The sequence below is a fragment of the Scaptodrosophila lebanonensis genome, unplaced genomic scaffold (assembly GCF_003285725.1).
Source record: "Scaptodrosophila lebanonensis strain 11010-0011.00,11010-0021.00 unplaced genomic scaffold, SlebRS2 tig00000072-arrow-pilon, whole genome shotgun sequence".
In the NCBI taxonomy this organism is placed as follows: Eukaryota; Metazoa; Arthropoda; class Insecta; order Diptera; family Drosophilidae; genus Scaptodrosophila; species Scaptodrosophila lebanonensis.
The window spans coordinates 2,217,928-2,230,080 of record NW_022060558.1 but is presented as its reverse complement, the minus strand read 5'-3'; the positions used below and the strand labels follow the sequence as shown (position 1 = coordinate 2,230,080).

Here is a 12,153-nt window from a genome sequence, read left to right as displayed (position 1 = left end):
TAATTTATAAATGGAAAATTACTAGGCCGAAGAGCCAAAAATGTTTACTACGGCTAACGCCTAATGCTAATGCATAGCGGCATATCTTTTGAAATTATTAAATTGATACACGTTTTTATATTCGGCTTAAGCCTTTTGTCAACTTCAATACCCTATAAAATAATAATATCAAAGCCATACTATATATGAATTCTTATTATAGTTATATTGTCTTAGCCAATAATTTGTGTTAATAAATGAATTATAAAGTTTAACATGTGTTAGTTTACGCCAACTAGGGAACCCATGCATCGCAAAAATGATATAGATTAGGCTACCGTGGACTACTCGTAGGGATCCTGAAGATTTCAGTGGAACATCAGGATCATGGTAGGGTGGGCATACGTACCCTTAGGTGCGTCAAAAAGCAAGGAAGTCCGTCTGCCTGTCTGTATACACTATATTTTCTTCACTCTGTCTATATCTCGGAGACCATAAGACCTAAGAACACCAAGCTGCCTTGTGTGAATACGCAGAAAATTTATATTTTTGAATTTCCCTCCCTCCCCCCTCTCCACCGCAAATGCGATTTTTTCTAACTCCCGTAATTCTTGGAATTTCGAACTCAAATTGCAAATACCCCCAGTTAGTTATTATGTGTTCGTATGCAAAGTTTCACTATGATAGACCGATTTACCAAGAAGTTATAGCCATAAATATACATATTTGCTGCTGCAGCGCTGCTCAAGCGCTGCCCGCGGCTGTTGTTGATGTTGCTGTTTGGTTGACTGCGAAAATGCTTACACAGACACGAATAGATGCGCATAGGCATGCATACACTCACACAGACGCAATTGCTATGTAAATGTGCAATTATCCACTCTTTACGTGAGTGCGAATACCGAGAAAGGTAAAATCGATCATTGAATTTTTTTTATTTTCTTAATTTTTATACCCTGTACCCAAAGGGTACATGGGTATATTAGTTTTGTGCGAGTGCACATGGAACACACAGAAGGAGGTTTGGTGGACCCCACAAAGTATATATATTCTTGATCAGCATGACAAGCCGAGTCGATATAGCCATAACCGTCTGTCTGTCTGTATGAACGCAAGGATCTCCGAAAGTATAAGAGCTAGAATAACCAAACTTGGTATACAGATTCTCCTGAGACCGAGAAAGGACGAGTTTGTTCATTTTTTCTGATCCACTTCCCCACTCCCCCCCTATTACCGATTTTCTATAACTCCCATAATTCTTGGAACTAAAATTTGGTAGTCACATTATGTTAGTAATTATATATTCGTATACCAAGTTTTATTATGATAGAATGATCGGAAAGAAAGTTATAGCCATATAACCAGGCCCAATGCACACATACATACATATGTACAAGTACACAAACACGCATAAGGCACGATTCTGATGTAAATGTATGTATGCATGCATGGAATATTTTATATTTAATTAGTTAATATTTAGTTAATTAATTAAATTAATTTAGTTAATTAATTAAATTAAATTAATTAATTAATTTAATTACTTTTTCGTATACAGGGTATTTAAGAGTTGAGCCTGCTCGACTTTAGCATTCCTTTCTTGTTTTTATTTACTTTGATTATTGTAAACATATGTACAGAGTATTTCAAAGTCGGGACACCCGACTTTAGCTTCTTTACTTGTTTAGACAGCGTTTATTTACGTTTATTGACGTCACTGCTGTCCGTAGATCGTATGGTGAGCTGGGTATGGCTGCTACTTCAGGACTTGATAAGCTGTTGGACCTGAGTCGGTGGTGACTCATTGGAGTCCCATAAGATATTCATTGCATGTAATGTAGGTTCTCTCTGGCTTTTGGTCGCTTACTTCCCGAAGGTCTCGTATTTTCGGTGGAGCATTAGAGCTTCGTAATATTCCACTTTCCAGCGATTGATCCCATGGGGTTTACTCCTTGAGAGACCAAAGTTGAATTGAGCCTTTGCAGAATATTCGTTCTGTCTTAGGGGTACATAACACCCGATAGGAAATATCCTTGCGAGAAGATTCATTTAGCTCTTCCTCAAAGAATTTGTTTGAATAGCGAAATATTTGTCACTATGTATGTAGTATAAGCTTCTCTTTGAGTCTGCATGGATTGAGCCTCACATCGTCCCTGTTTGAAAGATCGAAGGCAGTGGCATCTACATATCACATATTTGAAAATATAGATCAATTAGATTTAAAGGAGAGCAGACGCGGAACGATGGAAACGATAATTGGAATCTAAATGTCGACATCCCCTCCTCCATGCATTTCTAGGCATACATATACTATTCAACCGTAGATTGGGGTGATTTATAGGAGTTCAATTCTCCCTGTTGGCTTCCATTATTCACCGGTCAAGACAGAAATGTATCTGTACCGATTTTACCAGCCGACCTCGCGTGGCGCGCATAACCGCATAGTTCCACAATAATAATGCATAAAAATTACTTAGCTGCAAATTAATGATAAATATTGCGTGTTTTATTATTTCAATTTTAGAATGTGAGTTACAATTTGTTATAAGTCATATTTTTGTAGCTTCTCTTTTATATACAAGACGCAAATTTGCGAAGGGGTCTGAGCTAAAATTAAAGTCTTATTGTCATTCGTAGAGCTGCGAAGATGAATAAAAACATTTAATTTTAATATCAAATTTATGTAAATGTGTGCTTTGCAATGTTAATTGTAATTTTTTTTTGCAAAATTTCCCATTAATTACTTAAAGCGGTCATTTGAAATACATATATGCGAACAATATATATGCGAATCAGCACTGATAAATGTTATGTTAAATGTATATTTGAAATTTAAGAACTTTTTGGTAGACCCCTGGTATAACTATGGTTCTGGCCTATCTATAAATATGCTGATTTGGGGCTATCTCGACAGAGATTATTGAATAGCTATAATTAAAATTCGGAAAGCATGCCTTAAATTTTGTCTCACTATTGGTTAGTATAACGATAGCTCCGGCGACTTGAACAATTTTTGAACGGACAGGCAGACCTATGTAGATGACCTTTGTATTAATTTTTCACTGATAAGGAAATTAACAAGATTTATTCGAATAATTCTTTCAAAATAGAGTTTTTTATTTTAATTATCCGTTAATTCTCCCCAAAATGTTTCGTACACGTTTCGACATTAACATTATTCGTTTAGTTTTTAGAATTTCCAAAAGATAGCTCTGTATAAAAAAAAAACTGGTTCAATATTCTCATTTTTCATTTTATATATTTTTAAAATATCCATGAAACATGTTGAATGCAGAAAAGTACTCAAAAACTCAAACGAAAGATTTAGAAAACGCTCTTAATTTTGTTTCGAACAACATTTATATTCAGTATAACCCTATTGATATATTCTTATTTTTCTTATTGTTTCAGCGGAGAATCAAAACTGCAACATGGAGCACAAAATGTAGAAAATATAATATTCTTCCTAAATTTTGAGGATATAATTTGATAAGTGTGGATAGAAAATCAATTAATCGAAATGATAGTTACGAAATTTGCATTTTATATTTGTTAAGTTGTATATTTTTTTAAAATCCTAATCGATTAAGGTGTATAATATATTGTCACATGCCTTTTGTATTAGAACATAGAATTATTCGTATCCAAATAAATTCATTTAGTCGGTTTGTAGGTGGCATTTTGTTTGGGCTGTAAAAGAGTTTTATTTACGAGTTGCATTCAGAGCATATTGCTTTCGATTTTTATTATCAAAATTATCATAGAAAATAAACAAATGTAACAAATTATACAACGTAAATGAATATTGACTTAAAAGGATGAAAAAATTTGTTTGCTTATAAGTCTGTATAAACTTTTTTAAACTGCAAAAGCATAAAATAAAATAAATAAATAACAAAAGTTATTATTTTTTTGGCATATCACTTTTGGTTCTTAAAGTTTGTTTTTTTTATTACTTATTTCAGATATTTTGAAGGCATTTCGGCCTTTTCATTCTTTAAATAGTACAATTGTCAATGTTCGTATTCAAGTGAGATCAATAATATTTCCTTGTGGTGATAGCATAATAATTTCATTTCAAAAAACGTCAGAGAGCATAGAACAATACCCATATCAAATTTTAGGTCTGTTGTTGATTGATTGTCAAATCTAAATAACTATTGTATTACGGTTTTTGACTTTTTGTAAATAAATAATGTACACGAGGGGCGATAAGCAAGAAATCTACTATCGTTTCAAAATATGGTCCTGAACTTCGAAATATGAAATTACTCTTATTATTAGATTTTTCAAAGTTCTGTTTGTTATACAATGCGATTATATTTTAAATGCTTGTACTTTTCAGTTCTTTAGAATCCGCATTATTTTTAATAAAGGGTTAATCAATTTTTTAGGCTTGCATTTTCAATGCTTCATATTCATATTTGCTTTTTGAAAATTTTAATAAAATATGTTTGTACATAAAATAAAAATGTAAATAACATAAAAGTGCAACAATTTAAATTAAAATTGTATATATGTATTTATATTTATGTCTATTTTCGTGTGGTTTACTTGGTTTTTGATATTACCAGCATTTCTTAAATCCATTTCAGTGCGTTTCCTTCACACTTGCTAAACGTTTAAAACGTTTTCAATTTGTTAACTTAGCTTTCTCATATCTCATTCCTGTAAAAAAATAACTAAATGCTACGTGAATTTGTTGTAATAAATGCGTGGATTGCACGCAGTTTTGATCAGAAAACTCAACAGCTGTGCAATTATAAATTCATTTACATGTTTTTAAGCAAATAAATTGTTAATAAAATAACTTAGAAATCGGACAAAACGGATAAATATTGACTTCTTTAGATGTTTATAATTAATTCTCTAGCATGTTGAGTATTCGGGTAATGTAATAATTGCAGTAGTAATTTACTTTTACCAATCAACTTAACTTACCAACATTCTTATTTGAATGTATTTTTCGTATTGTTTCAATTTTCAGTCTTTAGCTGGTTTGGTATTTGTTTTAAATGTTACAGCTTTTTTTTCTTTTTTTTTTTTTTTTAAAAAAAGTTCGTTGCTTTGTATTCATGTCTTCTTCGTTCTTATTGTTTTTGCCTGTCAACAATTTGTTCGCTCGCGAGTTTGGTTTTTAAACTTGTCTAAATAAAGAGTATCGTGGACATTTTTGGCGTAATTTTGTTTGTTTGGTTTTTCTTTTTAAGTTTTTCAGGTACTTTTGCACTTGTCTTGTTTGGATTTAGCTTTTAAATAATTCGTATAGCTTTTAACTTTTGTAAATTTAAGCTTGGGTGTTGCATCATTTTGCTTAAGTTTCTTTCGCTTTAGTGGCTGCTGCTTCATAAAAATGTTCAGTCTTTTGTGTTGCACTCATTTTGTTTGCGTTTGGCTTAATTATGTAGTTGCTTTGTACTACTTTTGATTTTAAACAAAATATTTTAAATAATAATTTTTGAGTTCAAATAAATTTAATGCATTACACACATTTTTGAACATTATTTTATTGACTTGGATAATATTTATGGTTGTTTTTCTTTTTGCTAATAGATCTTTGTGTAATCTTGATTTTATGCTTAATTTATATAAGTTAATGTTAATTAAATTGCTGCTATAGTAGTAGGGTAGGAAAACAAAAGAAAAAATTAGTTCATGCCACAGAAGAGTAGAAATTTACAATGTTTTGAAATTATAAATTAATGGTTCCTTTTTCAGATATTCATTAACAAAATGATTCATTCCTTTGAAGAGAGTGTGAATTCTGTTTTTTTTTTTTTTTTTTTTTGCTTATCAACTAAAGTTTATACATCGCATTCATGTATATAATCTGGCATGAATTACATTATACATTTATTATTTTCATCAAAATGTGTACAGTATTTATGATGACTTTGGTCACAGTTGAAAAATAAATGTGTGTAAAAAATATAAAAGAAATTTACATAATCATTCTTTGCTGGAGTACAATGCAGTGTAGACTCCCTTTGTCATCTAACAAAACATTAAAACACAGGCAATGTCAGTTTTGAGCGAAAGGTAAGGAAGGACAGAACGAAAACAGAGGTTTGGATAGGGTGGGGGAAAATACGTAGCAACACGATTTCAGCTTATTTACTAGAAAAAAGAGAACTTTATGCTTAAATTTAATTGTATTATTTAGTTTATGTGGGTGTGTCTGTGTTTTTCTCTTGTGTTTTTGGGTTAGCAAGCCATTTTCTGTATTACACATACAATTTACTTCTCGTTTCCCTTCATTTCTGTTGGCATGCAAACTTTAAACGATTGAAGCACGCGCAGCGTTCTTTACTCTTGTTATCATCTTGTGTGTAGATGGCGACACTTTAGTAATAAGCAGCCGCATTCGAATAGCTCTGCGGATACGCCTGAGAATCTACGAGGCAAGGAAATAAAATTACATAAGTTTTGGAAGCTTTTTACGTACGTTTATCATAAAAATATCTGCGCGAAATGTTGCAAATAAATTTCGTGAGACTTATTAATAATGTTAAAAATAAGCATGTGTCGACTATTTGGAATGCCGTATTCACATTAAAATTATAGATTTTTGAAGTTTACATAAATTTTGGATTACATAAGATATAATAATTATAATTAATACTAGTTATTTATATTTTAGAAAGGGGTTTGTGTTCATGCTTATGTGTGCAGTACAGAATTGAACGAAATCAGCAAAGAATTGCTTATGGCGATAACTCACTTTAGATTTTACACATGGGGTAAAAATAAATTATTATGAGAGTACGGCCTAAGTAAAATATTTAAGACAAGTCAACGCAATTTCTACCGTTTGGGTACAAGGTACATAAATAAAATTGGAATTATATAGCCCACTTAAGATAAATATAAATAGTTCAAAAATATATAACAGTTTACGTAATAACTTTTAATACAATGTACGTTAAATATATAGAAAATGAGCGAAATTACTGACGAAGTAATAATTGCACTGCAATGGAATATTTAACTATATTTCGTTTACTATAAAACAAAAGATGATTAACCCCACTTTCTAATCTTAACGTAATTACGAAACCATTTGGACAGTCAATGAGATTATGTGACTTACCATAGCCTGTATAGGCACGTTCATCATAGCTTCCACTCTGCTGTCCATGCTGGCTATAGTCTGCCTGTCCAGTTGCGTTGTAGTCAACAGCTGTTGAACCATATTGCTGGCTGTAGTCCTGACTATAAGACTGATAGCGGGTATCCTGCTGAGTGGCATATCCCGTTGAGCTGTTGAATGACAAAAATTCAAGTTATTCGTATAGAGGATTTTTCCGCCTCTGGTTAAGACCCACTTGTAGCCTTGATACTGGCTCTGATCGTATTCTGTGCCATGGGTGGCATAGCTGCTGTTTGCCGGAGCACTGGTTTGGGTTGTATGTGCTGCATAGCCGGTGCTCTGACCATAACCATTGTAACTTTGCTGGGCAGCTGGTGTACTGTACCCGGTATGTGCGTAGGGATCAACTTGCTGCGACTGGTCATGCGTTTGATAGCCATGATGACTGCAGTGGGTGTCAAATGACAAGCAAATGTACATATGTGTGTGATATATAATAAAATATTTCTTTATCCATACCTCTGAGCCGGGGCATGGTGACTTGAAGGTGAGCCATAAGATGATTGCGGGGGCAGCCCTCCTGCGCCCATATGTTGTGGTGCTGTGTGGTACTTCGGTGTCATCGGACGTTGGCCATAGGGTCCACCATCGTAGCGTCCACGCTTTGGACCTGGACCGCCCGGTGCGCCACGTTTCATAGCTGGTACCGGTGCAATTTGTGTATTGACATTATGTGCCTGATGCATGGGTGGCCGACTCATACCTTGATTATAGCCGCCACGTCCGCGAGGTGCTCCACGTCTCATCTGGTTGTGATCGCCCCCAGGTCCACCCATTGAGCTTCCATGATGTGGGCCACCATACATTCCATTACCGCCGCTGCCATTAATGTGAGCATTGTAGCCGCCGCGTCCTCGTCCGCCATATAGTCCGCCACGTCCACGACCACGTATGTACGGCGGTGGTCCACCGTTATTATTTACTTGCGAGTTACTGGCTGTTGTTGTAGCAGTAGTGCCGGGCGCCGCGATTACCGAGCTTCCTGCGTCTGTGGTCTCTTCACCGGTTACCTCACTGACTTGCTGCTCGCTAGTAGTTGTTGTTGTCGGAACAGGTGAAACGGTCTTGTTGTTTTCAGCACCTGTGTGTTGTTTGGGTGCTATTTTCGCGGGCGAATTGATATATAGTGTAATTTTTAAATATACCTACAATGATATCACTTACGCTGCTGATACATAGGCGGCCGTCCACCTCTCATCCCCATAGGTGCGCCACGAGGCTGAAAGCCACCGCGACTTTGAAAACCACCCGGACCCCCTCTGGGGCGCATACCACGAGGTGGTCCTTGCATCATGCCCTGCATTGGTGGCCCACCGCCCATTCCACCTCGCATGCCGCCCATAAAATGTCCGCGACCAACACCACGTCCACGCCCGCGATCAAAACCCCCGCGCATCGGCCCGCCGGCACCTCGACCACGAAAGCCACCACGTGGCCCCCCAACTGGTGGGGTAGCTACTTGTGCTGCTCCTTCCATGCTCTAAATAGTACTGCTAGATAGGTTATTTCACACACACAATACTAGGATACACACTCACACACGAACGCCGCTTCGGTTTTAACGTTTATAACATACAATGCGAACCCTTGCTACCTCTGCATTTATATGCGCCAACGTACTGAACACACTTTTCAATGAATTGTAATATATTTTGTATTCAGCAAAGCATTTTTATATTCACAATCAAACTAAATCCCTTATTTCCAAAGCGTCGGTGAATTGATTTTTTCCAAGCGAAGAAAATTCTAGTGATGGAAGTAGTGTAGCTTATCGATGTGCGAGTGTACAAATATGGCGGCAAATATTGATTTTAATGTAGGGTTGGCAGTCCTATAAAACTATTAACTAATTCATGGTAGGGATGTAAAAAAACATCGATGTATCGAGCATCGACGATGTTTTTACCACGATGCATCGATGTTTTCCGATGTTTTTTTTGCTAACGATGCATCGTCGATCCATCGATGTTTGTCCAAACATCGAACATTATTCATGTTTTGTTTGACGGTCACATTTCTTTGTGTGGTTTACCGAAAATGGTATGTATATTTATATCATAAATTATTTGATGTTTTCGTTAAAATGTGTATTTTATAATATAAATTTTAGGTTGTTAAGTATTTGATCTTCTTTTTTTCGTATGTAATGTCACACTTAATATGCCTAAGAGGTGTAGCTGCAACGCGTCGTTATTTTAAAAACTGTTATAATAAGTTTTTTTAAGTAAGCCATACAAGTTCATCAAAAGTCAATATTACGAGTACTATTTTGATTAACAACATTAAGTAAAATGCTATGACAGTCTCTTTTGATATATAAACACTTTTTATTTCAAGCTTCTCTGCTGGTTAGCTCCCTAATAATAGCTTTTTTTCTATGGAAAGTTAATTTTTTAAAACATCGATGCATCGATGTTTTTTTGCGATGCATCGACCATGCATCGATTTTTTATAGCGAGACATCGATGTACATCAACATCGATGTTTTCCCTTCGATTTACATCCCTAATTCATGGACAGATTTCGGGCAACATCATTTCATCGATAGGCACATTGCAGGTGCACATTAGAGATGTGTTTTTCTTTAAAACTGCCAGATTACCAATAGGCGCTTTTTATTATACGTTAACATTTTTAATTTTTTAATTTTAAGTACACTGACGAAAGCTTCCAACTTAGACATTTATTGCAATAAATCAATCTAGACATATTTGTATATGTACCTAAATCAATGATTAGTGATTTAATGCATAAATACATTTTTTTAATTCATTAAATTGAACTGTTGTCCAGCTTTCTTATTGGTGGCAACTCTAGTGTTTTGCAAACCTTTTGTTTTGCTGACATGCTAATACATTTCGATGTTAGTTACATTTACGAACCAAATTATAGTTGATATTACAGCTGCTAGTGCACACCCATTGAAATGTCGTCATGGATTACCGGACTCGCGGACAGGGCAGAAAATATATTGAATAAGATCGACCAAAATGCTGCAACAGCGCTCCAAATTGAACCAAATTCTTTGGACTCTATGAAGAAAAGCCTTACAAGCAGCACACAGTCATTAAAGTCTTCATTTTCGCCTGCAAAACGCGCCAGCACATCAATGTCCATGTCCACCTCCATTGGAGGCAATAGTGCGTCCAGCGCCAATAGCGAATACGGAGGTGTTGGCCAACTTGAAACTATGGAAATGCGCAAAACGTTGCCTACTTCAGCAAGCTTTTCCACGTCACTGGGCACATTTACCAACAACATGGACACACAGGAGTTGGCGGCCTTCAAGATAGCCTTAAATGAAATCACAGCTGAGCGTGATGAGCTGCACCAACGACTCGGCGAAATGAACCAAGACACAGAGAACTTTTCGCTAAAACAACATGTACAAGAATTGGAGGTACTGTCGCAGAGCTTGTCACAGGAACGAGACAAAGCTGTGCAGGAGTTGAATGAAGCGCAGACAGCTGGCTTGGCTTATGTGCACTCCATATCAGAGCTGGAGACGAATCTCGCCAAGTTGCAGCAGGAGTACCTCAACACGGCCCACAAGCTGCAAATGCAAACTAAAGAGACGGAACAGCAGCGTCTGGAGCTACAGGAATATCGAGCCAAGGCACAACGTGCCCTACAAGCAAAGGACACGTTGATAGCTGAACTAAAGGGCAATCCAATCGAACAGGGCACACAACTGACAGCCAAGGATAGCGAAACTCGTTTTCTTCAAATCGAACATGATGCACTAAAACAAGAGCTACATCATTCCAACGAGGAGCAACAGAAACTACGCTTGCAAATGGAAAATTACATGGAGTTGGAAAGGCAACGTGAGTTGGAGTTGAGCACAGCACGCCACCGCGAAGAAACCCTGACCAAGGAGCTCCGGTCGGTCCGTGAACACAATCTGACTACGGAATCTGAGCAGCGCGTTTTAACCCAGGAGCTAAATTCGCTGCGTCAACAGCTCAGCAATCATATGGCAGCGTCTGCCACGCGTTTGCAGGAAAAGGAACAACAATTGCAGCAGTTGCGTCAGCAACAAAACATCCGTCTCTCGATCGACGGCTTCAATACCGACAAAAATGACTATGAAAAACGTTTAAAAGCATTGACTGAGTCGTTGGTCGAGCGTCAGAGCACACTGGAACGGATCACAGCGGAGCGCAACGCATTGAGGTTGCAATATGAAAAAACACAGATGCAATTACAGCAATCTATCCACTTGAATGAACTGGAGAGTCAGCGTGGTGGGGCACGTAATGCCCTGCTCTCAAACAGCACAGATGATGGTAAGCAAAATAAATTAGACCCATTTTGAAAATGGATAGCAAAGAATCTTGAATTCCGAACTACTTGTGTCCATTTAGCATAGAATTTTCTGGGGTATGTTCTATGTGTATCGAAGGAAAAATATTTGGGCTGCAGCCAGTAAACCTTGACTAATCCATGACTAAACCATATAAATTATTTTTTCTTACAGCCAAGTCGCAATTTCCGCTTCTGATGCATCCAAGCCCCTTTGACAATCGCGTGGCGCGTCGGGTAAAGCGTGCCTATTCCTCCTTAGACTCGGCTGGCATACGTCTCGGCGCTTTTCTGCGCCGCTATCCATTAATGCGGATAAGCGTTATTATGTATGTAGCACTACTACATCTATGGGTCATGTTTGTGCTGCTCTCAACGACCCCAAATTAAAAGGGAATCATCTTTCTTCTCAATTTGAGCAATTGTGTATTTATTTGCAGATATTGTGGGTTGCATTTTGTGTTGTCGAATGGTATACATATACATTTGTACAATAAACATTATTGTATTGTATAATATACACATGTAAATATTGTGAAGTCAATTGTTGTAATTGCAAATTCGTTTATAAAAAATTGTATATTTGGTAAGTTAAATAAACATCAACTATGTACAAACTACGTTGAAGAAAAATCGGCTAATTCTAATTTTAAACTTAAAGAAAACAATCAATAAAACGGCATTTTACTTCCTACTCAAAAGTTAACGATCTGCTACTT

At 36.4% G+C, this 12,153-nt stretch overlaps 2 protein-coding genes across 4 annotated transcripts; one reads left to right on the top strand and one right to left on the bottom strand.

The window, feature by feature from the left end:
- Positions 1 to 5,805: 5,805 nt before the first annotated feature.
- On the bottom strand, positions 5,806 to 8,854 carry LOC115625128 (RNA-binding protein FUS). Of its 3 annotated transcripts, none has more exons than XM_030520043.1 (6): positions 8,668 to 8,854; positions 8,294 to 8,609; positions 7,589 to 8,228; positions 7,305 to 7,514; positions 7,070 to 7,239; positions 5,806 to 6,373 (listed from the first exon to the last, which is right to left on the bottom strand). In XM_030520043.1, exons 2-6 carry the CDS (start codon positions 8,604 to 8,606, stop codon positions 6,324 to 6,326), a joined length of 1,383 nt encoding a protein of 460 aa, XP_030375903.1. In that variant the 5' UTR covers positions 8,607 to 8,609; positions 8,668 to 8,854; the 3' UTR covers positions 5,806 to 6,323. The 3 variants fall into 3 exon arrangements, with proteins under 3 accessions (XP_030375903.1, XP_030375904.1, XP_030375902.1); XM_030520044.1 differs by having other exon boundaries at positions 7,589 to 7,769; positions 7,833 to 8,228; positions 8,294 to 8,853; XM_030520042.1 differs by having other exon boundaries at positions 8,294 to 8,854.
- Positions 8,855 to 9,946: 1,092 nt separating this feature from the next.
- LOC115625603 (golgin-84) lies at positions 9,947 to 12,135 on the top strand. Its single transcript, XM_030520736.1, has 2 exons — positions 9,947 to 11,418; positions 11,610 to 12,135. Exons 1-2 carry the CDS (start codon positions 10,056 to 10,058, stop codon positions 11,822 to 11,824), a joined length of 1,578 nt encoding a protein of 525 aa, XP_030376596.1. The 5' UTR covers positions 9,947 to 10,055; the 3' UTR covers positions 11,825 to 12,135.
- The last annotated feature ends 18 nt before the right edge of the window (positions 12,136 to 12,153 follow it).